At 32.5% G+C, this 27,775-nt stretch overlaps 1 protein-coding gene across 1 annotated transcript; it reads right to left on the reverse strand.

The window, feature by feature from the left end:
* Positions 1-779: 779 nt before the first annotated feature.
* Positions 780-27,348, reverse strand: LOC104905744 (homeotic protein knotted-1). Its single transcript, XM_010694360.4, has 5 exons — positions 26,409-27,348; positions 26,153-26,278; positions 25,576-25,711; positions 12,495-12,748; positions 780-1,340 (listed from the first exon to the last, which is right to left on the reverse strand). Exons 1-5 carry the CDS (start codon positions 26,904-26,906, stop codon positions 1,137-1,139), a joined length of 1,218 nt encoding a protein of 405 aa, XP_010692662.1. The 5' UTR covers positions 26,907-27,348; the 3' UTR covers positions 780-1,136.
* Between the last annotated feature and the right edge of the window lie 427 nt (positions 27,349-27,775).

Below are 27,775 nucleotides of genomic sequence, written 5' to 3' on the forward strand. Positions count from 1 at the left end.
TTCTTCTTGAGATACGGGAATAAATATCACACCCTCATTTAAAGACTCTGGGAAGAACAATTGCATAGGGCAGAATCGTAGGGGCCAAGGGAATTATTTCCGACATCAAATGGCCTTCTCCTATTGACAAAGTCAACATCTTCATAAATGATAGCTCATTAATGGGTTCTTGTTGGACTAGACAACATAGAGGGGATAAGGAGTCAGGAGGGCGTAGGGGATAGAGAACCAAAGGGATTGAAGTCTTGGTATCATCTAGAACCGCTGGGACATCGACGACTTGCACGGTTAGGCCGGGGAGGGGGGGGGGTTCGTTTCAACCATGAGGGCGATAAATGGAAGGTCGGAATAAATTGACTGGGTTTTCTCTCTCTCTTATTATTTTTCTCTATCTAGACATTTTGCAATATCCCTTCCATAGATTTGATAGAGTATTTTGGTAATTATTTAGCTTTCGCTTTTATTATATTATCTACTTTTTCATAAAGAAGATGACTTTATAAAGTGACTCACATTTTCTCTACTCAATAAACAATTCATTAGTACTTTATCAACTTCAATTTTTAATTCTAATTTCATACAATTAATGTTTTATGATTTCTCTTTCATATTTACGATAAAAAATGAAAACTCTATTTAAGAAGAAAGAGAGCATATCGAGGCGGAACTATTATATCATGACTTATGATGCACGCATTATATTACTAAAGAGATTTCACTCCATACATTACTTTGCATGGGTCTAACACCATACTTATAGAATCGGTGAGACGATTAAGTACATCATTACAAAGTCTCAATTAAAGAGTAATCAGCAAAACGATTTGCCAAATGGCTTACAATTGCCATATAATACTTCCTTATACACACAATACGCCAAATTACTACACATTCTCAATAACGTAGACGCTAGCAAATAGAAACAGAACCAAAAAAAAAAAAAAGAACTGACAATATAGCTCAAAACAAGCTCAAAGTAAAGCAAAAAATCATGCCAATTCTTGCTCGGGCAATTACATTGTGCTCATGCCATCCTTACCACTTACACTAGCATGAATGAAACCTTGTATAAAACATAGGAGCTACATTTAATAAGACGAGATTGCAAAGAGAGAAGGCCAAAGTTATGAAACTTGTCATGTTCCGAATCGGTAAGGGCCATCACCCATGTAGTGACCGTCCATGTAGAGGGCAGGATTATGGGGATGAATGCCATCCATCACCATAAACTGCATGTCTTCAGATGGTTTCCAGTGCCGTTTTCTCTGGTTGATAAACCAATTGTTGATTTGTTTTTGGTCCAATCCTGTTGCTTCAGCCAACGCCACCTTCTCGGATTCCTGGTTTTTTTACAATCGTTTAAGTTAATGTATCAAATCATGCATAAGGGTTTACTTTTGAAGGATTTCTAACCATGCAGCATTTCAAATAATGCAATGAAGTTTTCCAACGTCAAGATCCTCTATGTTTCATTTTCGAACTTAAAGGGCAAGACTTGTTAATACTGCGGCCACATGTCCACTTGATATCTAGTAGTATGTTGTTTGCTAATAGGTTTAGTTTTAGTTATGATTTTTCTCTGTTTTAGTCTAATGTGATATTGTGATGTGTTTCAATTTAGCATTAGGTGACGATTTATGAATTTTTGCTGTCTTCTTGCTTTCATGGAAAGAGTTGAACATACCTAAGTCCTAAGATATTCAAGGGCAGGTTGAGTTTTCCTGTTGCGAACATGAGGTTGTACTAATGAGACTAGTAGTCAAAATGTCTACAAGTTTCTTGATTTCATCTCTTTTTGAAATGTAACAAAAGATGTTAAAGAGGAGCTTATTTTGATGCATGTTTGCTATTTGATTCACTTGCATATTTTGGTGGTTCATTTGAATTTTATTATATAAAGGACTATTTTTCAATATAAGCAGGCCTCCATATTGTTCGGGCCGAGGCTGCCTTACCTCTGTATGAACCAAACGCTCCCTAAGTACTTTAATTATAAATTACTAACAATGTGCTGGCTAGGTTTAAAGTAGCTGTAACGCAAAGAATCTCATCGTTAGATTTTCAAGTTGGAGGTTGAAAGAAAGCAGACGACTAGGTTTTAGTAATGCAAGAAGTCTATGATACTCATAAAAGCGCTACATTTGAAGCATCACAGCCAACACTCAACCAACAGTTAACAGACTTCCCTTGTGGCTTGGGACCACAGTAAAGCTTGGACTCAGGATAAGCTTAGTATTCAATCATGGAAGAAAATATCCTTGGAAAAGTATGTCTAGCGCGCGGAAATAAATCCATCATGTCTATGTCTACAATTATGATTTGATGGTGTTATAAATCTATAAGCCACTTGATAATGCAAGTTGGAGCTGGAAGAGAAAGTTTGAGATATGTCGATAACCTCTAGCAAGCTCATACGAGGTATTGTCAAGATTAGTTAGCAACTTAGCATCACACTTTGTTTAGAATAGGTATAATCTCCCTAAGCATGCTATTATCTGCTAAATGAGACTGCAGCTTGTTGGTTTGTACTTGGGTTTGCGCACATCAGATTCACGGAAATCTAAAGAGAATTCGAAGAATGCAACTTTGAGCTTTGGGGTCGTTTGCGGCCAGGATCATTCCCCATACATAAAGTATTTAGCTAGTTATTACACTGCTCCATCTATATTATATATAGAAATGTAGATGGATAGAAAGTTTATAAAATCAGAATTATGAGAAATAATTCGATTATATTTTATATTTTTTATATTTGTTCATAATGTGTCTACTCTCATGCAAATGCATATCAATATTTTACACACATTCCAAAATATTCCAAAAGTTTAATTTAATAGACACTCGAAAAGTTCAATGATGAAAAAATAGAGAAGATTATGTTAGATATAGTGAAAGTAGATTCAGATTCCTTTGCTATCTATTTCATCTAAATAAGTAACTGATGGATATGTGATTGACAAGAGAAAACAACACCTTGTATTTCTTTTTTTAAATGTTTCATAGATGTATTGGTCTAAGTACACTAGTGACCTCGGCCATTGATGTGAAATCAAGCATAATTTCGACTCTTTTGAAGAGTCTGAGTTCTTTTAAGACTTTTCGTAGTTTCCTAATTCTATTAATTAGCACTAGTCTTATATGCACGTTATATGTGCGAAAATAAATAGAAAAAAAATCTCAATCGTGTAATAACATATACAAAAAATTATTCACAATGTTTCACATATATTTTTTTCTTTTATTTTTTATATAAACAATAAATTAGAGATATTGTAAAAGTTTTTGTTACTGGAGGGTATAACTGCAAAAGTGGGTGGATTTGTTTTTTTTTGTTGGTTGATGGTATAATGGGGTGTATAATTTTTGGTGTTCCCTCTCTCTTACCTTATATAAAACAGATGGTATGAATTTTAGGATTTTAAAGTTTATGGGCCTTTTGCAAAGTGTCCATTTTTAAAGTTTATAGGTCTTTTGCAAAGTGTCCATTTTTAAAGTTTATAGGTCTTTTGCAGTGACTCCATGTTATAACTATAACTCTTAGGACTTAGAGTAATACAAGTCCTATAAACTTAGGTCTCGTTTGGTTGCACTTGGGAAGTTGATCTTTTCTTGATTTTTCACTTTTCATGAAATTTCACTTCCTAGGAAGTAAGCAAAATTGTTTGGTAGGCTATGGGAAGATGAAATTTCCATGAGAAGTGACACTTACATAGGGGGAACTAGGTAGCAACTTCCCCCATTGTGTGGGAAGTAGAACTTCTTAGAAAGTTCCACTTCCCATGCTCTAGTTAAACAAACATCAACTTATACTTGCACTTCCTAGGAACTTGCAATTCCTAGGCAATTGGATGTCAACCAAACAAAGCCTTAGAAGTCGAATAGTGCTAAAAATCTAAAATTGTTAGAGCATGTGCAATGATAAATGTATCTTCAAGGGTCTATCCACTCTTGACTCTCTCTTCTTTGTTCTGACTCATTTAAATCCGTGTTAAAAAAAAATAAGATCATAGTAATTGGCTCTCCAATAAATTTTCCATACTCTATGAGTCTATGAGGTCTCATGGCATAAAAATAAGGATAAATATTATCCTCGTAAAAAAAAAAGTTAACGCTCTCTATCTATTTTCAAGGTATCTCTATGAAAATACTTTGCAATACGTGTCTTTATAGTCGATTCAAATTTTGGCATGTGTATAAAGGTCATACAGCACAAGACTACATTTTTTAGGGGTCCAATATTAAGGTTAAGCACAGCTGGAAAAAAATCTAATATTTTGCTCAATTACAATGAATACTCCTTTCTCTCTCTTTTATTACTGACACCTCTTATCTTAAGTTTTTTAGGTCACGTATCTACTTAGAATAGGGCTCTCATTTTATTTTGAAAATAGGGCCACAATAATCGAAAAAACGACCTTGTTCATAGAGAGACTATGAAGAACCCCCAAGAGTCCCATTGTTGGAGGTAGAACTAACTTTATATTTTCTCTCTCCTTGAAGAGCTAGTTGGAGAGCTCACTGGAGAGCCCCAATGGACACGATTTGAGGAGTCTATTCTAGTTAGAATTCCTTTCTTGCAAGGTTTTAGTTTTTTACTACCACTTTGAGTAAGTTTTACCTATTTTAAACACTTTATGAGTATTATTTAATAAGGAGATTACGTTAGTTAGTCATTTATGTTAGGCATATGGATTAGATTAGATTTGCTGATATTTAGGTTGTTTATTAGATATAGAATTCTCGTTAATTCAGCTTAGTTATTAGTTATTATATTTATATTGAGGTTTCTAATGAATAAAGTGAACTGATTTTAATGAAATTTCGAACATATATCTTGTTGAATTTGGACATGTTTTTCAAGTTTTTCATTGTTTTAGTGAGTGAACGTAAAATCAAAAAATTTAGATTAAGGTGAGTAGAACCTAAAACTAAGAAAGATTATTTAGAGTTATGAGAATAAAGCTAGCTAACTTAATCTCAAATCCAGTCCCTCTAATTCAATTTTAAGATGAGTGAAGCAAAAAAGTGAATTAAATCCCTAGGATACCTTGCACGAGTGAAGTCTTTCGAGAACTAGGCTTGAATCCAACTCACATTCATATCAACGACGCTTAGGTGGCAAAGTTTTCATGTATTATATCTTTTGACTAGTGATGGATGTAAGATCATAATGCCTAGAATCTGGTGAAGCGTTGGGCAAATATGCGTATTCGAGAGTTCACCCAGTCAACCGGGCTGACTCGCCTCCCGGGCGGTCAAGTGAGTTGTTCCTGAGCTTCATGCCGATTTTGCTTGCGCTCCCGACAAGGTGGTTTTGATCCAGACGAATGTTATTTTGACGCGGGTTTGGCGGTTTTGAGCCAGATTATATTTAATCTTTTTACCTAATTCTTTTTTTCGTCGATTATATTTAATCCTTTTACCTAAACTTTTTCTGTCTCTCTGCTTGTGGACATAACCAACACATCGTTGGTTAACCACGTAAATCTGTGTGTTCTTTATTGTTTTGTGTGTTCATTATTTGTTCTTTCTCACATACATTATAACAAATTGGTATCAAGAGCTTTGGTTTTCAATATGAGTGTGAAAGATGTATGAAATTAATGTGAAAATCGATAACTTCACACAGAGAAACAATTTCAGTCTGTAGCAAATCAAGATGCGGGTTTTACTAAAACAACAAGGGTTGTGAGCACCGTTGGCAAAGAATTCAACATATTCAATTACCACTGAAATGACGGGAGGAAAAAAAACATCCAACAATTATGTTGTGTCTTGCTGACGAAATAATCACTGAAGTCGCGGAGGAAGAAACCGCATCTAATCTATGGTTGAAGTTGGAGAATTTGTACATGACAAAATCTCTAATGAACAAGTTGCTTTTGTACCAATACTGTTCAGTTTGCACATGAACGAAGGTACACCTATTAGAGATCAACTAGATCAATTACATACGATTTTGTTAGAATGCTTAATATTGATGTTAAGGTGGAGGATAAGTATGTTGTTTTAATTCTGCTTGTTACTTTACCATTGTCATATGAGAACTTTGTGCAATCTTTTATTGTTGGTAAATATTTTGTATCCCTAGAAGAGGTTAGATCATCTTTTCATACTAGGAAATTGTCACAACTCACAAGGCATCTGGTAGTACAAGTACAGATAATCAGGCTCTCAATTAGTGGCCAGTAGTAGTAAGGGACATGGAAATTCTAAAAAAAAGAATTTCTGGAAATCCTAAAATTTCAAAGGGGGTCCTAAACCTAATGATGTCTGTAATTACTCTAAGAATAAAGGGCATTGGAAGAAGGAATGTCCAAAAAAGAAGGATCAGGAAAATAAACCAGGTATCTGGTTCTGCTGCTGTTCTAGTAGAAAATTCGAATTCTAAGGATGATCTTAATTTAGTTGCTAAAGAACAATCACATTGCAGTGATATGTGGCTTTTTTATTCTCGAGCGTCGTGTTATATGAGTCCTCGTAGGAAGTGGTTCACTACTTATGAGCAGGTATGTGGAGGTAATATTTCAATGGCTAAGAGTGTAGTCTGCAAGACAGTTGGATTCGGTTTTATCAAGATTCAGACACACAATGGTACATTCTACACTTTGAATAATGTTAGGCATATTCCACAGATGACCAAAAATTTGATGTCTCTTAGTCTATTAGACAGTCTGAGGTTCAGTTTCAGAGGTGGGGTGGAGGTGTGTATGTCTGCAAGGTTTCAAAGGATATGTTGAAGGGGTCAAGTGTGGCACTTTATATGTTTTGCAAGGTTCTACTCTCTTTGTTGCTTCATCTAACATTTAGGAGGAGGATATGACTAGGTTGTGGCACATGAGACTTGGGCATATGAGTGACAGAGGGATGCAAATCCTCTCCAAGGCAGATCTTCTATGTGGCCATAAGGTTACAAATTTTGAGTTTAGTGAGCATTGTGCCTTTGGAAAACTACATCGTAGCAAGTTTCTTAAGGGCATTCATAGAACAAAAGGTACTCTGGATTATATTTACTATGATAGTTGGGGTCCTTCAAGTGTGCAATCTTTGGGACGTCGCAGGTATTTTGTATCCTTCATAGATGCTTTTTCAAGAATGACTTGGTTGATTGCTATGAAGTCAAAAGGTGAAGCTTTTAAAAATTTCCAAGGAGTGGAAGGCATTGATGGAAAATCAAACTAGAAAGAAGATCAAAAGGCTACGAACTGATAATTGTATGAACTTTTGTCTGAGTTCGATGAGTTATGTAAGAATGAAGGGATTTCTAGGGCATCATATTATCAGGGATACACCACATAGCAGTATGATGTAGCTGAACGAATGAATAAGACACTTGTGCAGAGAGCTTGGTGCAGGCTCTCTAATGCTTGGATGAATAGAAGGTTTTGGGTAGAAGCCGTTAGTACAACATGTAATCTGATCAACCATGGACCTCACTCTGGAATCAATCTCAAAGCACCATATGATATGTGGTCAGGTAAGCTTGCTAATTACTCAAATATGCGAGTTTTTTGTTGTAATGTTTACTATCATGTAAATGAGGGTAAGTTGGAGCTAAGAGCCAAAAAGAGAGTGTTTGTAGGATATGAGGATGGGGTGAAAGGTTATAGAATTTGATTCTCGCCTAAGGATAGGGTTATTGTACTTAGCAGAAATGTTATATTTGATGAAAATTCTATGGTTAATCCTACTATGAAGTCCATTGTAGGGACACATATTATTGTCAGTGTTGAGGTGCAGGTGGAGCAACAAGTCACTCCTGATCAAACTGATGAAACACATGAAGAAAATCAACACATAAAATCTGAAGCATCAAATTCTTCAATACCAAATGAAGAAGCGCATAGCCTTCGAGAGCTGCCTATGAGGACGAATTTTGGGAAACCCCCAAACATGTATGGTTTTGAAGATATTGTGGCTAGTGCACTATAGGTTGCTGAGTAGGTGGATGTCTATGAGCCATCTACCTAGAGTGAGGCAGGTACATGTATGGAGTCTACTCATTGGCTTGCTGCAATAGGATATGAGATGGAGTTACTTCATAGAACCGAGACTTGGAAGCTTGGCCTAAGCTTCCAGGAAGGAAAATTGTTACTTAAAATGGGTTTTCAAGAAAAAGAAGGGGATAACATCTGCAAAGCGGGTAAAGTATAAGGCTTGACTAGTTGCAAGAGGTTTACACAAAGAGAGGGAGTAGACTACAATGAGAGCTTTTCACCTGTAGTGTGACATACTTCTATCAGAGTGCTACTAATAATAGTTGCACACCAAGATTTTGAGCTTGAGAAACTGGATGTAAAAACAACTTTTTTACATGAAAAGTTAGAAAAGGAGAATGCATGGTTCACCTAGATGGTTTTGAGGTTCCAGGGAAGGAAACTTATATTTGCAAGTTGAAGAAGTCCTTATATGAGCTAAAGTAGTCTCTGAAACAGTGATACAAGAGATTTGATAGCTACATGATGGAGCTAGGCTACAACAGGAGTTCATATGATTTTTGTTTGCATTACAACAAGCTGACATATGGATCTTTCATCTACTTAATGCTGTATGTAGATGATATGTTGATAGCAGCTAGGAACAAGTCAAATGTTCAGATGTTGAAGGAGTTTCCGAGTGCTTAATTTGTAATAAAGGATTTGGGTGTAGCTCGAAAAATTTTGGGTATGGAAATTTTTAGGGAGAAGGATCAAAAGAAGCTTTTCTTGTCACAGAAGGCTACATTGAGAAGATATTGTCAAGGTTTAGCATGTCCAACTAAGCCTATAGATACTCCAAGTGCGACCAATAGTCATTTGTCCGTTGCTTTTACGCCTAAGTGAATTACGATTTTGCTTGCGCGCTCGACCGGGCGGTTTTGACTCAGACGACCGAGCGGATGTTATTTTGATGCGATTTGGCGATTTTGAGTCGAGTTATATTTAAACTTTTAACCTAGTTCTTTTATTCGTCGAATTAGTCGTTAATCACATCTGTAATATGAAATTACTGAAGAGCAACAAAACTTTTATCTCTCTCTACCTGTGGACGTAACCAACACATCGTTAGTGAATTACGTAAATCTATATGTTCTTTATTGTTTTTTGTGTTCATTATAATAATGAAGATCTATTATGACAAGTAAATTACAAAATGGAAGGAGCTTTTATGTTTTGATGTGAAAAAACTAAATTTAACAATGCACTATATAAGTAGTAAAGGCAAGAGATAAAATAATATTAAATTCGCATTATAATCGTAAAAGCAAATGTGTACAAAGACGTTTGTGAGACTTTTGGAATGACATGAGACTATGAAAATTTATTTTAAAATCTTAAGGTGTAAGGTTGTATTAGATTAGATTAGTGGATAAATTCAATACTTTCGATAGTTTGAGGTTGTATTAGATTAGATTAAGGTGCAGGTTGGGATGGTTTGAACCAATGACGGAGCCACATTAAGCTAATCGGAGCCCTTTGACCTCACTTAAATATGAAAAATTAAAATTATTTCTTATAAAATTTTTGATAGTTCGATTTTTTTCTTAATAAGTTTGACACTTCACCCAAATAGAATTTATCAAATATTATTGAACCCACTTAAATTTAATTTCTAAATCCGTCAGAAGTGTGGTGCGGTGCGGTTTGATTTGAAAAAATATTAAACCGTATATTTGCGATTTGATTTGACATCCCAAACTGCATCAAACTAACCCACGAAGAATTTTATAAATAACCACATGATAACCAACAACAAGATTTGAGGTAATATGGATAGAACCTCGCCACCTAACACAAGGCCTTCATATAGAAGAGTTTTTTTTATTACTTGTTTCAGTCACGTTATCCTTATACTCATATTTTAAGTACTCATTTTTTGTAGAAATGAGTATTGGAAGATCAGAATGCGATTTTTTTTATTTACGAAAAAATAGTTATAATCTGAAAACGAGGAGATATGGATTGTGTTGACTCAAAAATTAGAATGTTTTAATCAAGAGTTCATACTGTAAGACTTTTCTAATTTTATCAATTCTTTAGTATTAGAATATTAGAATCATTTTTATCGAAAAAATCATTCATTTTTATAGGACAAGATGAAAGATCGATCTCATTGAAAACTTACATCAGCTTGCCAATAGTAATTTTAATTTTAGGGACTAATGTCAATAATTAGCACAATGCACCTAACCTTTTTAAGACGACCTTGATTATAGGATTGAACCGCAACTTCATTATCCAAATAACACGTTATAAGATGTCAAATAACGTCATTTTGTTGGTTGGAAATTAGCACAAGATAAATACGACTGTTAGGTTTTCAAATATTGTTTCCAATAATTGGAATTGTATTTTGTGAATGGTTACAAGTATTATTTTGGTGGTTTCAAAAGCCTAGGTTGAGAAAGACTTTATACGGTTTTGTTTTTAGATATGTAAGATATGCCTTAATCTGGACTTGAAGCGCGAAGAAATAGGGGAGTTGGGTGCTTGTGCGGTCAATTGGGCAAGGTCGGTCGACCAAGCAACCGCATGTGCGTTCGAGCGAATGTGGATTTTGATGCGGAGACACAATTTTCATTCGGGGTTATTATTATATTGTAACCCTAGGTTGTTAAGCCGTTATAGTGCATAACACATCAGTAATTATGTTTTCCTCAAGATCAATAAAGTTATTCTCTTTCTCGTGCTTGTGGACATAGCCAACATATAGTTGGTAAACCATGTTAAAATTGTATGTGCTTTTATTATTTTCTGCATTTATTATTTGTTATTTCTCACATCTGTTATAACTAGTTAAGTTTAAATCTCTTACTTTGTTATAAAAAAAAGTTTTTATGAAAGAAAAGAAAAATAAAAAATTTCTTATAAAAGGTGAGCCTAAATCTGAGTAACTCTAGAATCGATGATAATACTAATATTAGATTATTACCTGTTAGTTTCAAAGTTTAGTCATCATGCAAGCCAAATATAAGTTTTAAACCTTTGGGGATTCGGTGGTTGTAAAGTGTAAACTTGTAATCATTGGAGATTTGATAAAGCCTAAAAAAGAATAATATGACTTTGGTGGTGGATAAAGTAGAGAATCTGCGTGTAATGTCAACATCCATGTAAAAGAATTTGAAGTACCGCAAATGTAAATGAAATTCACTACCAGTCTACAAGCCTACCCCTCAAAAAAAAAATCACTACCCACCTCACAAAAAAAAGGATTTAATACCTATTAAAACAAAATAACGCTTTTTTCACTAAATACCTCATAATTTTCACGAAATTAACCGAGTATCCTCCCTTTTGAAAATACAATTGATACCCTTCATTTTCACCATAATATACCAAAATGCCTAACAGCGTTAATTATTGTTAGTCATTAACCCTAATTTTTTATTTAAATCCTAATTAATTTTAATTCAAATCCTAACCCTAAACCCTAACTCCTAAACCCTAACCACCTCTCCCCCACCCTCCTACCACCCTAGAAGCTCCCCCTACCCCACCCCTCGTAGCTCCCACCCCCTCCTCCCTCATCGACGATTTTCGCAGCCATCTCTCCCTCCCCGTCGATTTCTGCACCCATTCTCCCACCCCTGTCGATTTCTGGGCTGTTATGGGTTTAATCTTCATCGACTAGGCTGTTCTAGGCACAGAAATTGACCGGGAAGAGGGGATGGCTGTGGGAGGGTGGGGGAGGCGGGGTTGCTGGGATTGGGATAGTGGGAGGGTGGGGAAAGGTTGGTGGAAGGTTAGGGTTAAGATAGGATTAGAAGTTAGGTTAATTAGAGCTAATTAGAATTTAATCATGGTTAAGACTAACGACGTTAATTGTTGTTAGTCATTAAAGGAATTTGGGTGTAATATTGTGAAATTGAGGAGTAATATATTTGCAGAAGTGCGAAGGTACTTCGTGAATTTTGTGAAAACTCGAGGTATTTGGTGAAAAAACCGAAAAAATAATTCACTACCTTAATTATAACCTACTAAGCACATAAACCTTAGCGTTCACGAGGTTTTCCTGTTTCTAAAATGTTATACCACGAAATTCTAGTCCTCTTCGTGTTATTGAAGTATTGAAGTTCAAAAAAAAAAATTGGACATGAAGTCCATGAAAGATAATACATGCTTCCCTGTAAGACTACATCAATGTACTCATTTGTCCCTACCTTAGAGGTCACATTTACTTAGAGGTCATTTTTAAGAAATCTAGTTAAAATTTCGAAATTCTTCATAGTTTAAATTTTTACTATATTGAACTTAGGATATAATTAAAATATCACAATATTTTGACCTCAATTTCATCCAATTATCGCCCAATACACTCATGAACGACAAATAGATGGATGCGGGTGAAACTCCACCAGCGGCTACAGGAGACGGGAGCTACCCACGTGATTGTTAAACCATTTATTTTGATGGATGGAAAAGACTCAAAGAGGATACAAAGTTACTAGCATTCCTTAGTCTATAGCGTTACATGTAATAGAATGAAAAGAGAATGTAGGGTTTGGGAAAACTTACAGAAGGATAAGGCCATTTGTAGTGCAACTCCCACCAACTGAGCAGTTTTTGACGAGCCTCTTTAGGGAGCTTCCCTTTCTTCTTTTTCTTGGAGAGCTCCTGCTTAAGACTACTTAAATAACCGCTGTACTTCTTCAGAAGGTGATTCTTCAACTCTCGGTCTTCAGCACGGGGATCAATCTCAGCAAGTTCTGTTTCACCTCCACTATTTTCTTGATCATCCTCGGATGAACCAACCCCCTCAGATTTATCATCTATTTCAATAATTAATAAGCAATAGAAAGTCAAAACATTACAATTTGCATCAAGAACTTTTGATGATACATAATGTGTTAAGAAAATAGGAAAAATTGACAAAAATAATCCCAACTATGACTGTTCCGCTCAATTAAATCCCAATTTTGGGTTATTCTGAAATAATGCAAACCATTTGAGGCATCTTCCCAAAATAATCCAAACTTTTATTTTTCCTTCCTTCAATGATCCCTTTTTGGATCTATTATATAGAGTTAAGCAAACATTAAGAACCCCAAATTTGGTTTTTTTCACCGTTTGGGACCTATCCTTTTTTTTTCACCGTTTGCTACCCAAAAGAAACTTTTGAGCATAAATGTTAACCTTGGTTAACTTGTGGGCCCAGTTGACAATATAATAAATGTAAAAACCCCAAAAAATATCATTTGTTGTTATTCCCAAAAAAATTTGTCAGTTGACAAGCCCTCAAAAATGAGGAGTACCACTCCCCTGTTCCAGAGAACTTGAACTCTCTTCTCTTTCATTCCTCTCAAAGGGGAAAAAAAGTGCTCAGAAGAAGAAGCTAGTTTCATCTCCAAAGAATTCGGCTAACAATTGCTTGTATTTCTGTGGTAATCATCTAAACTCTCTATTTCTTGTCTTTTTTAGCGAAATTCAGTGTATTTATTGGGTCAGTTGGACGGGTTTTGGATATTGAAAATATAGAAATTCAAAATTCTGAATTTTTTTTGTTCATGTTTGTTTTTTTTGTTTGGATTATACTTTGTGTGGTGGTTTTATTTTGTTTTGTATGTGTATCTGCTATAAATTATGATGAACACTTAGGGTTTATTTGAACTTTGTTATGATATTAAGTAACTACAACAAAGGGTATTAGGTTTATTTTTATGTAGTCATTATTTGACTTTAGATGTTATTTTTTAAAGGAAAAAATGGCTGAAGAAACTGAAGCTCCCCACCCAGTGTTGTTCATGCCTGAGATAATGACTATGCATGTGTTCCCAAAACTGAATTGTGATTTTTTTTTTTTTGGGTTTTAGATTATACAGTTTTTTTGAGAAGAATTAACATGGTGTTTTTGTTTTTTTTGGATGAAGAAAACTGATTCATTTGTTCCATGTTCCATGGAACCCGTGTATTTATGCATTGATGAAGTAACGGTTACTTTTTTGGATTTTACTGAATATTTAATGCTTTTGTTATTTTTTATTATTATTATACCTCCGGCGTGGTTAAAGTGTGGTTAAGTTACCGGATTTCCTAACCCAGGTCCCAAATGGTGCATAAAAAAAGGATATGTCCCAAATGGTGAAAAAATGCAAACTTGGTGTCCTTATTGTTTGATTAACTCCTATTATATATATAGAATAATTAAAAGTTTGGATTATTTTGAAAAAATACTCCCAATAGTTTGGATTATTCTTGAATAACCCATAGTTGGGATTATTTTGAGCGGAATAGTGATAGTTTGGATTATTCTTGTCAATTTTTCCAGGAAAATAAACCCCCAACTTATGGTCAATCTTGGATTTCTTGAAATTTTTACATTCTACTCTTATCTTTTTCAAAGTATGTAAAGTGCACATTTAAAAGATATCATTATAATTGAATTGATATATTACACTGGTTAAGTAATATTCTTCCTCGTTCTAATTTACTTGCAATATATAGACTTTGTGTTTCCCAGTGGACAATAATATCTTTCCTTATCTGAAGATGAATCTAACAAAATAACACATGACAATATTTAATGCTAGCTATTAATCATACTAGACTGCTAAAGAGAAGTATATGAATAGCGTAAAAATCCATAGGTTGCCTTGGAACAAAGAAAATATATATGCTCTAATAGCATTGTTAAGATTTAAAACCAATTTAAATAGTTTAAACATCTTATAAACTGGGAAGGAAGTTGTTTAAGTTGTTTTTCCATCACTTTGTAACAAAAACTTGAGCTAATAAATCAGTTTTGAAACCCAAGAATGATTTTAAATGCATAAATATCTCATGAACAAAAGTAAATAATTAAGGTATAACAATGAGGACATAATAGTTTCAAGTTTCAACCAATATATATGGACACAACACAGAAAACCCTAACTTAGATTTATTCATCATAATACTTTATTTGATTACAAACTTTATTATCACTCATCAAAATTGCACTACACCGAGCATTCCTACGCTTCTTTTTCCCAACCTCAATCTTCTACAACTTCAAATGCAGTAGATATGCTAAAAATGTGCTAAAAAAATGTCTAAAATCAAAAAAAAAAAAAAAAAAAAGGACGCAAGAACTGTAGCTGTCATAAAGTAAAGAAAATACTTAACTCTCTAATGAAAATTATATATTTTCAGCCAAAACAATTTCTACATAGAAAAACGATGGTTGTGATTGTCCTATAAGTTAAGAGCAAAGTGATATAAAACTCTCAGTTAAGAGGCCCATGTGTCAGAAGAAAACATGCATTTACATTACCCACTGCCAAAGACAAGAAATGACACCACTGGAGTAACTTGGCCACAGATTTGACCAATTAATTTCAGAGTTTAGAAACTTGGAAATATAAGAACATGCATATGGAGTAACATTATAACGCCTGAGCCTCCCTCATGGAGGGCTTGTCAAATTTCTTGTCATTCATCCACGTTGTCTACTCTAGTGGGCTATGCTCAGTTAGCATGCCAGGAAGTTGCGGCTACAATTTCCTAGAACATGACCACCTCAGCTTCATCTACCTCTCACGCAGTTCTCACTACACAATTATATTGATACAGATGATTCTAATCCATAATCAGCTTCTTAATCTCTTGTTTAATCATTAACAGTGTCTATTTATCCCCTCCAGACATTCCCACTTAGGTTCTGACATGCCAATAATATAATGTAGGTATTTTTTATATTAAGGATGAAAACTGCTTTTCAACATATAGGAACATTCGCTCCTTTGATTATCTTACTACTTTCTAGTTATGGGATGTTTGTTTGTTAGCCTTAGTTACATATTCACTTCAACTACCCGTGTCAGATCCTTGATACTTGGACGTGGATACTAACATTTGGACACTTCATTTTGAGACAAAATTATTGAAAATTTTCATAAATTAGCCGAGTCAGACACTTAGACACGTACCTGTGTCAAACATGGGTATAAGAGTCCAAGCAACATAGTTGTTAGCCTTTCCCTCCCATACTTGTGAAAAGCATATTTTCCATGATAATATAATTGTAACAGCTTTTCCCCCCAAAAAATAAATAATAATTATAACGATTTAATTTGTATACTTATCTATACATATTTTTACAGTTAATAAAATTATAAGAGATTAATATTATGAAACTAAACATTATGATAAATATGATATATATATATATATAGCGTTAAAGTTAAAGTATTATAATTTTTTCCACATTAATTCTCTTCTTATTGAAGTTGACAATTCGATGGTGGTTAGTTAACTCTCTTCGTCGAAGCTGGAAATTTTCATGAGAAATTAACTCGTTGATTATGGATTTTTTCGAGGATCTAAAGCATCTGCAACAGTTTTCCATTGTGCATTTTTTTAGGGAGGCCAACCAAATCTGCGGAGTTTATCGCGAATAGAAGTCATGAGGCAGCCTCTCTTCTTTATTGGATTACCTCATCTAATGTTTTTTTTTCCATCATCCGCAAGGAAATGTTGTGGGCTGGCCTTATTTTCGTAGCCATACTTAGGATTTTTCTCGTTATAGAAAAAGATATTATAATTTTAATTTAGTTTATGTGAGATCTTAACAAAAAAAAAGGGTGACATATTGGATATATTGATTTATTTGGAGATCAATGAGCTTTCATCCAATTGGTCTCATCAATACCATAATTGTATCGTATCCTTTTTGGAAAGTCAACGAAAACCTATGTAATGAATTGCCCTATTGTGATGTTTTTGAGTTGAAATAGATAAGAAATGAGGAAGAAATACACAAATGAAGGAAAATAGTATTAAGCATCTGAGTCAGCTATTTGAATTGGAAATATAAGGCTATGTTCAGTGCATCTTATTTTTGCTTATTTTATATTTAATCAGATCAGATCAGAAAAAATAAGTTCAAATCAGATCAGATCAGAAAAAATAAGTTCAAATCAGATCATGCTTATATTTAAAAATCATTATACTATTAAATATCTTTCATTACATATTAGTAAAAATTATAATAATTGAATATTAATAAAGTAGTCATTGAGACGAATCAAACAAAACCTCATATGACTATATTTTCTCTTATATATTAAGAAAAACCTAAAAGATAAGATCTTGTAATCAGATCAGATCAGATCAGATCAGTTCAGATCAGAAAAAATAAGTGCAGATCAGATAAGTTCAGATCAGAAAATTTCAGGTGAACTAAACATAGCCTAAGTCTATTTTTTGGACTAAACTAAACTGAAGTTAAACTATAAGAAAACAATAGCTCAACTGAATTGAAGTAAGTTAAATTGAAACTATCCCTCAAAAGATAGAACCCTAATACTATTTGTTTAGCTAATTTTAGAGAGCTCAAAATGAGCAAAACAATCTACAATTGCCTTAGGCTTCATTTTTCTGTATTGAGAGAAACTGAACTTAAACTAACTGAGAGAAAGTTGAACATGAGAGTGTGTGTGAATTAAATTAATATAAGTCCTAAAAAAGCGCCTTATAACGATATAGCACACATGGCTAGTTCAACTTCAAACCCGCCGCATGATAATTGTACATCAATACGATTTACAACTTTTAATTGCATCTTCAAAATACTTATTATATCAGATCCTGTTCTTTTCGAGTGAGAGAAACTAAACTGAACTGTACTAAAATTAATTGAAATGAGAAAAATTGAATAGCAAAAATAAACTGAATTGGAGAGAGAAACTGCACTGCACTAAACTAAAATTAGCCGAAAATAAATTCAAAAGAAACGGGCGTGAATCAACTTAACATTAACCATTATTATTTAATATTACAATAGAAGCAGATAATTCGTCCAAGTTATCTCCTTTCTAACCAGGAGAATGCATTTATCCACTTATTATCAAACATCAATCTCTGATGGATAATTGAGAAATAATTTCCATTGATGAGTTGGTAGCCAATTATTATCAACATCAATCTCTGATGTATAATTTGGCTACTGCTAAATTTTTTTTACTAAAAGCTAATCTACACGTACTCTACATATACATACACATTACACGTGATTTTGAGAAAGATAACCAATATTATAAGAAATGGAAAAAATCAAAAGAGTGACAGTAGAACTAGAGTATCAGAAGTCTACTACTAGTAGTGCCATTAATATGAAAAGATGTTCTGACAAAGTGTATACCCTACCTACATGCTACAGAGCCTATGTACCACTGATTGCATTTGTTTTGACTATAATAACCTATCAATTATAAGCATCCTAAGTTCATCTAATATTAATTATAATCTTTTTCATTCCCCATGTTGGATTATGCTCCAAAATTAGTCAAATAGTTTTCCTAATAGTTAGGATTTTGCTAATAATTAGTTAGTGGGTTAAGAAGTAGTGGTCTAGATAATGGTCTAGTTAGTGGGATAGCAAGTAGTGGGCTACATGGTGGACATGTTATTAGTAGTGCTTTATATGCCTATTTAAAGGTTGTTTTGTTTATTCATGATGTGAGTATGAAATATATAAAAATGTAGTCTTTTTAATTCTCTCCAAGTTTTCTCTCTTTCCTCCTCTAAAAATTCTACATGGTATCAAGAGCTCCAGGTTAGATCCGGAAAAGGAAAAGAGATGAAGCAAAAAAAAAAAAAGGAGAGAGAGAGATAGAGGGGGAAAGAGAGTATTAAAAACAATTGAGTAAAAAGAAACAAGCAACGCAGCTTGATTTCATTGTTTGTGAGCAATTTCTTTGTTTAAGTGAATTTTTTGGTGTTTAACTATGAAAGTAATGGTTGGGTGTGATGTGTTGTTGGGTTCCCTTTTAGCCCATGAAAATGGATTTTAATCCAGTGAAAAAGAGGGCATAAAAAATTGTTTGAGTTGAAGATCGAGTAATCTTTACGAGTGTGTGGAAGTCGTACTCAACGCAGAGACGATTTCCAAAGTTGTAGTAGTGGATGTGGTCAAATTTGCAAGACTACGTCAAATAGAGTTTACGGAAAGAAGTGCTCCTTTTATTGAAGGTTGATGAGAAGTGCATCAATAAATTTAAAGTTGGTAATGAGAAGTGCATTATATTAGGAAGAGAAGTGCTTCCATGTTAATGGAGAAAAGTGCTCCATGAAGATAAAAAAATGAAGGTCCATCATGTGGGGAAGAATTACCAAGAATCAAGATTGTGACATAATGTTTAATGTTGGCTCCTACAAATTTTGAGCAAGGGGGTGTGTTGGATTATGCTCCAAAATTAGTCAAATAGTTTTCCTAATAGTTAGGATTTTGCTAATAATTAGTTAGTGGGTTAAGAAGTAGTGGTCTAGATAATGGTCTAGTTAGTGGGATAGCAAGTAGTGGGCTACATGGTGGACATGTTATTAGTAGTGCTTTATATGCCTATTTAAAGGTTGTTTTGTTTATTCATGATGTGAGTATGAAATATATAAAAATGTAGTCTTTTTAATTCTCTCCAAGTTTTCTCTCTTTCCTCCTCTAAAAATTCTACACCCCAAACCCAACATTTAACTATTTAATTATTACATTAACGATTGCTTTCTTCGAGTAGTACCGACAATATTCTCATCCCTATTATGGAAAGATTTATAAACAGCATATAATCAAAAACGTTAAGAGAAGAAGATTAAAGTAATAAAGTAAAGGAGTTTTCAAATCAAACATAAACAGCGAATTAAAACGTGTGATTAGCTTTTTACTGCTAAACACAAGATTATGGATTTATGCATCAGCAATTTTTAATTGTTGATGACGTGATTTAATTATGAGATTTTGATCCCCTTACTGTAGAATGCAGAACATATCCTACAATCCGCCAGTTGCACTACTATAGTTTTCATGTTTATAGTAGTGCAACTGCTAAAATAATTTTATTGGGCTTATTCACAAATCGGTACCAAAAATTGATGAACATTTTCAATTTTTCTAAATATTTTTTTACTAATGTGCATAAGCCACAAAATCTCCCTTCAGAAATATCTTCGTTTCTAAATGTTATTTTTGAAGAGAATATGTAAACAAATCAAGGCAAAATGATAATTAGGCATTTTTTTTGGTTTCAATGCATCCGCCATCCATAAAAGTATATAGGAGCCCTCGTATTTTTATATTTCATTATACTTGCAATCGAGTTCTTTGGCACACAATTTTGAGAGCATAATTAACAAGATAAATAGACTAATCAAGGCACGAATTCTAAGCACTTAATAAGTCAATCACTTTACTTACCAATGTCAAAAAGAATCAATTTATTACTTGTTATTCTGTCTATTATCCTTCTAAAATTGCATGCCAAAAAACTTGGTTGCAAGTATTATAAAAAGAGTTGAAGCCAAAAAACTTGATTATAAGTATTATAAAAAGAGTTGAAGCTAAAAAAACTTAGATTGTAAGTATTATAAAAAGAGTTGAAGTATATGATCACAATTATTGTTTCATGAAGTATACTATTACTAGCTAACTATTGTCCATGGTATCATTGGTATGAATAAACATACATTTATTCCTATTTGCTATTTCACCAATCTAGTGAATCCACACTTAGCTTTATAGATGGCCCATATAAGTTGATGAGAAAACACCTAGGATTAATTTTCTGCAGAGTTAGAGTAGGTTGGAGAATGCACAGCGAGAGACAAAAATTTTCAAGAGTACTAGTATGCAAGAAGTGCCTTGACTTCAATGTAGAAAAATGGAAAATGATAGGTCTTTTCAACCATGGAAAAAATGGGATTGATTATCCTAAATTTATATTCCACCGTTTCCAGAAACATACGTATTCTCAGCAATATAATATCAAAATATGTTTTCTTTAAGGTAAGACAAAGATCTCTCCAAGTACGGGGAACACGGAAATCTCACTTTATAAGGCCAGGGATAAGAATCAAAATTTTATCAAAGGGTAGAAGAAAGACTCCAACCCATTAGATCAACATTGATTCTTATGTCAAAATATGTAAACATCATGCATGCACTGAGCCCATAAGACAAATTACACCCTCCTTTTTTTAAATATCTTTACGAAACAAATGGAACAAACTCTCTATTATGTAAAAGCATATAAAGAGAAGCGTTTCATTTATTTCCGAACAAAAAAGTATATATTTCAGAACGGAAACAGAACCTTTTTATAAAAAAAAAATTAAATGTTGAACTTTTGATAATAGAGAAAAATGGTACACGTATATCTAAACATCTCACAGATAGAAACATGGTAAAAGTATCAAAGAGCGAATGGAGTATTAAAGATTAAAGTATGAAAAGGTCATAAAAGATCTATATAAATACTTCATGCTAGGTTTGCATGTGTATTTAGAACTTAAAAGTATAGAGAGAACAATGAGTGGGTAAATGAGAGTCCAAACTATGAAAAATAAGTAAAGTTAAAACAGTTCACAAGAATTTGCATGAGACAGATTTGGGCGTAAACCGCAAAATTAAGTCGAACAAAGATTTTAAGACAATATTTATCAAATTCTGAGAAAATACTCATAGACTCTGTTTGGCACTAGCGTTTGAGTTAACGGTTGGACAAGATTGAAACGCTACTTAAGAAAATTATGAGTGTTTGGTAAGGTAGTGGTTGTAGTAACGGGTAGCAGTTGGAGTAGATTATGAGTAGCGGTTGTGAACGTTACTACAAGTAACGTTTGAGATTTAGAGGTAGCGATCTAGCAAATAAACACGATATAATAGCATAAGGTAGAATTATTAACCAATGTTTTTTATTTTTTTTCCTTTACTGTTTATTAATTGTTTTATTTTATGGCAATTCGATGTTTGTTTTACAATAGCATAGATGTAATTTAAATATTTATTTAAAAGATAATATATTTTACAAGTATTTTACTTAAAACTGGTAATATAAATTTTTTGAGAGTTGAATATTTTCTTAGATTTATACATTTTTTTGAGCAACTAAAAAGTCGTTTTCTCTTTTTTGTGTAAATTCTTTGAAAAAATAAATATTGAATTTGACTATTGAACGAACCTATGAAAATTGTTTTATGTCATTTCATATTAGAATAAATGTCATTTATTGTCTTTTACAATTTCAACAGCTACTTTTGCCAAACACTTCTAATTAAACAATTAATTTGATCAATGACCGCTGACAGCTACTAATAGACAGCTCGCAGCTACCCTCAACAGCTACCGATACTACATACAACCGCTAACAGCTACTAGAACCACTAACAGCTACTAGAACCGCTAGTTTTGCCAAACATGCCCATAAACTGGAAAAATAGTAAATTTATAATCGACTTGTAAAAGACCGTTTACTTTTAATTTAAAATTAAGCACGATACAAGTTCAATATTAAGAAAAGAACACATCACCTTTTTTTTAAATATTGTGACTAGTTTAATCTATTTAGGGATCAATTTGATCTATTTTGTAACTAGTTTAATCTATTGAATAATAATATTATTTAACCAATTCAGTGACTAGTTTAATCCATTTAGTGACTAGTTTGATCCGTTCCGTAAAACTACTGAGTTATTTTTTGAAATTGTATGTTGTAGTTCGAGAATCAAAAAAACAAAGGAAAGATAAGATAAGGGATGACTGTTGGGTTAGAGTGAAATGAAATGGACTTGTTAAAATAATTCATTATTAAATTTGTCTAATTTTATGTTAAAATTAGATCACTTATTCTAATAATTTGTGCTAAATATATACAGTGCGTAAATTACCTACTAGAAATAAACATTAAAGGCTATTAAAAAAATTAAGGGATTAATCCAATCCTGAATTAAAAGATACCTCTTTAATCATCTATTAATTATAAAAAAAATTACTCAAGTACTCGCTCTCTTAAGGTACGTTCTATAACCCAAATTGTTGGGCACTCCTACTTAACAATTTTTTGTGCAAGTTTTGACATACAAAACTACTGAGTGTCCCGGACGGTGTTGAGGATAGCTACTTTTCATATTTTTTGCCTAATGAGGAATAATTGACGTAATTATATAATAAGTGATTGAATGATATTTTGCAAATAAGCCCTTAATTAAAATTTTAGGGATGAAAACAATAGCTTAATTTTCTACAACGAATTGAAGTAAGACTTTATTTTTATTATAATCTCTTGTTATTATCATAAAAAAAGTTAGGTATCTAACTGCTTGTGTAAATCTTTTAATGAGATGTAATTATAAAAGCTTATGATATCTAATTTTGAAATTCTAAACAATGGTGTTATATTGGGTTCATGGTTAAGATTTCACTTTTCATTTCGAAGGTGTTCAATACCTTGTACCTACACACAATTATTTTTTAATTGAGGACTTGACTTGGAAACAAAGCAATTGCATTAGAGATTTAGAAGAAAGTGTCATGTGGCACACAAACCTTCTTAGTATTACCTTTTAATATATTAACTAGTATTTTGGCCCAAACAATGGCTCGAGTCAGTTACAATAAACAAATATGTTATTATTCTTAAATTCCATAATTTATTTTGCCACTTTTCATATCTTTTGTCCATTAAGAAATTAAAAAATTTACGTCATGATGTGATAAGTAAAAAAACCTAAAAGAGTTAAGTTTGAAAATAATAACTTAAAAGGGTTTGTGGTAAGAGAATATGATAGTTACGTAATAAAAGAGCTATATATATATAATAATATATAATATATATATATAAATATATTATAATAATATATATATATATATATATATATATATATATATATATATATACTTGATTAAAAGTCTTTTTAGTTAAGTATATTATTATAAAACTTTATCATATTTTATTTCAAACATTATATAATAAAATCATAAGGTATTGATGGTTAAACTCTTACTTTTAATTTCAACGGTCACGTGTTCGAGAGCTTGCGATTGCGCAATATTTTTTTTTATTGAAAAGTATACATAAACATAAAGCATTTGCATTAGAAGTTTCCATAGAGTACCACGTGACACATAGATTTCTTTAGCCACGATTTTGTATAGATCTAGATGTCACTTAAGGGACACCTTGCAACTTTCTTTTCAAATAACAGGAACATCAAAATTAATCCGTCCCTTTCCTTAAAAAAAAATTAATCAATTTCTCCCTAATTTGTGATTTTCTTTAAAGCAATGATAGTAGCTCAAAGAATATAGTCAGACTTCAATCTCAAAATCGGTGTACTAGCTTAGAAAAATTTACCAACTCAATTACTCATCATCCACGCTAAGGCTCTATATTCTTCACTTGAAAGAATATTTTGTCTTTCTAATATTTTAGAATTAGGTTAGTGAATTTGTTCTCATTTCATCTAATAGTTCTGATTCTATATGAATTTTATCACTATTTCTACTATTATTCTAGTAATAGTATTAATAAAACTATTGTTGTTTTTATTATTTTTTATTCATTATTGTTATTATTATCATATTAATAATGATAGTAGTAGTAATAATAATAATAACAACAACAATAATAATACTAATAATAATAATAATTGTTGCTAATATTATTGTTATTATTTTTTCAATTCATATTATTACTCCTTCGCATTCTACTGAATGATATTTGCTCTATTCTTCTTTTTTTATTATTCAAAGTTGATAAATTTTCATTACTAATATAAATAATATTCTTCTTCTTATTACATTACCATTAGTTGAACATATCAATTATCAAAGGGTTGTTTTGTAGGCCATGAAGAAGAAATATGCTCCAAAATATTTGAGACATATGGAGTATTATTATTATGTGTTTTTCTAACTAATGCCACAATAAGTTAAAATTTTCAAGATTTCATTAAAAAAAATATAATACAACAAAATTCTATTTGATGATAATAAATAAAGATAAATACTTAAAATAGAGATAACTATGTAAGATATTTTTAGTTTGGTTGGATTTTGGGATGATATATAATAATATCTTATATAGGATTTTCGATACAATTAGTCTATGTTTTGTATCATAGCCTAGAAAAATCCTATTATTATATGAGGCTTGTGAAATCACAAATGTTTTGCTAAAACAAACCACAAAATTATGATTATATTTCATTAGTAATAGTAATAGTAATTCTTTATAATCGGACCATATTTAATTTGATCTTTTAAATAAGTCGAAGAAAACATATCCTAAATAAATTACTTTTCAGTGTATGCAAACTTTTCATAGAACTGTCATAATTAGAGATTGGGCCTATATTCAGAACACACCATACGAAACCAAATTAGAAAAAAATGGTAAGAAACAAGAACAGAGAATAAATAAAGCGCAAACCGTTAAAACGGATGCTTTTCCTATCCAACTCGTGAAGGAGAGTCTGAGAGATTAGGGTTACACACCACATACACCGTTAATTATATGTTATTATTGTTAAAAAATACAACGAAGAGAAAAAGTACTATGTTGGAGTATTATACAATGATAATTCCCAAATTAACATTATTATTATTATGCCTGAGGAGAGAGAATAGTAGACTCGAAATCTGACGGCAAACTTAGAAATTAAATTCTCCATTATTAGTTGAGTATGAATATATATATATTTTATTTATTTTTTCAATACCCAAAATAATTAATATTAAATAAGTGAATATAGCTAGCCTGCAAAAATATTGAAGCTTACCCATTTTGTCTCTCTAGAAAGAGAAAGAGAAAGAGAAAGGAATGAAGAAAGATAGGAACAAGATGAAGTTTACCTGTAGAAAAGACACTGACACGGCCATTTCCGATAACATTGAGCTGAGCTTCGATCTTTCTCATAAAATCCATAGCTTCTTGCACGGGCCTAGTTAGCTCTTCCCTATATTTTACTAGCATATCATAATATGCTTCCTGCCCAAAGAATTTCATGTATGTCATTACTAATTATATCTAATTATTCTAACAAACACATCACTAAAAACACATTGTTAGTTTTAGACAAGTAACAGATTACATAGATAAATGTGAAAATATAACCTGTCTTACTCGTACTCTTTATTTTACCTCTAGTATTCATATCGGATCTTCAGTACATCGATATGGGTATTGATAAACTATGAAATATTTTCATAAAACAGAAGATCACACTTAACCACCTCTATGTTTTTTTTTAATGAACGACTAAACGCAGAGATGTAGACATAATTCGATCTCAGGTCTTAGATATTACTCTTACAAAATCTTACCAAGTAAGCGAGATGACATCCAAACATAACTATAGCTATAAACAGTTGTCATAAACTGAATAAGAAAGAAGTACAAATTAATTAGACAATAAGTGAAGAGTTTCACCATAAACTGGTCAAGTTCGGGATCCTTGGAGGGGTCCCTACTAGTGGAGAAGGCAGCTCTTTGCCTGGCCTCAAACTCTTGTTGTGCTGCAGCAAGCCGTGCTGCGACTTCCGGTGGAGCTCCCACCTGTTCGAGCGAGGTAACAGCAAATCAGCAATGTTATTAAAAGTAGTCTAACAAGATGAGATCTCACATAAAATTCAAGTCTAAATTAATTGTAGTATCATTTACGATGTCAAAAAAAACAAAAAAGTACCTTTTGGCAAGCAAGATAAGCTTCCAAAAGGTTAGAATACTGAGGATGAGAAATGATCTTGGATTTAATAGCATCAACTTCATGGCTACCACAACTAGTAGTTGTATTTCCATGTTCCGCACCACCAATTGTTGCTTCGTGATCTTGGTGTTGTTGCAGATAAGGATGAATAGTAGGCGGCTGCGTCGGAGACTCGACGCGGCCGCCACAACTTGTGAGTAAAGGGTATTGAAATCTAGAAAAATGTTGTTGTTGTTGTTGTTGTTGTTGCTGATTTTGAGTAGTAGTTGCTTCAGTTTTGACAACAGGAGGTTGTTGATGAAAACAAGACTGATGATGAAAAAATGGTGTTGTTGTACTTCTTCCAACGTATGATGAAGAAGGTGAAGTAGATGATGAATTATTTGGTCCTAAAATTGATGATGTTACATAAGAGAAATTACCCCTTCGTTGATGAGCTCCACTATTCTCGCTTAATTCATGATTGTAATCTTCCATTTAAATCACTAAGATCCAACTTCAAATCTATGCTAACTAACATAAACAAAAACAAATAACACTTTTTATTCTCTTGTAAGTACTATATCCTCTTAAAAGAAACCCTAAATTTTAATTATCAGATAATGAACTGAAAAGATCTTGTCATTAACAATATTTAGCAAGTAAAATACACCCAAAAACTTTTGAAATTGGAAGATTTGAGAAATTGGTTTGGTATAAAGAAGAGAATATTGGTGGGATAAGATAGGGTTAAAGAGAGAATTATTTTTTGGGGGTTTGTAGAGTTGCACTACAGGAAGAGCAGACGCAAGTGTAAGGATAATAGGAGGATCAAATAATAGTAGTGATGATAGAGAGGAAAAATAACGATGGCTTTTCTGGTGTTTAGGAAAGAGGGGGAATGGATTGATAAAGATGATTCTTTTTGTTTTTTAAACAAGAAAAAGGATAGTATTTTTTTTTATAGAACTAGTCAAGTTATGACTTATGAGGCCCAGAGTCTATTAAAAAGATTATAACACATTAAACATTACTTTATACTGTTAAACATTTGCTAAATTTATGTGGCTGTTCACCCAAAGATAATCATTCTACCAGTTGATGGTTAAAGGTCAGTGATATTTTCTTAAACACCATTGTTATCAAATTAATAACCTGTTTGCATATATATGTGGTCTTCCTACCTATTTTTTTCCATTGATATATTAAAACGCCTTGGTTAAGACGCGTCTGTCTCTGTCATTTTAATGATTGAGACGAGTTTCAGTTTATGATATTTTTATACCAATTTAAGGCACATTGTATTAGTTTACATGTCTATCAGTTTAAGTTGTATATTTATTCGTTAACTTTTTTCAGTTTACGAA

The sequence above is a fragment of the Beta vulgaris genome, chromosome 1, assembly GCF_026745355.1.
Source record: "Beta vulgaris subsp. vulgaris cultivar EL10 chromosome 1, EL10.2, whole genome shotgun sequence".
NCBI lineage: Eukaryota > Viridiplantae > Streptophyta > Magnoliopsida > Caryophyllales > Amaranthaceae > Beta > Beta vulgaris.

Bases quoted from the DNA above. Each gene is read 5' to 3' on its own strand.
- LOC104905744 (XM_010694360.4), bottom strand. From the start codon at position 26,906: ATGGAAGATTACAATCATGAATTAAGCGAGAATAGTGGAGCTCATCAA. The intron at 26,279-26,408 runs GTACTTTTTTGT...TCGCTCGAACAG, and splicing joins CTTATCTTGCTTGCCAAAAG to GTGGGAGCTCCACCGGAAGT. The intron at 25,712-26,152 runs GTGAAACTCTTC...TTCTTTGGGCAG, and splicing joins CCGAACTTGACCAGTTTATG to GAAGCATATTATGATATGCT.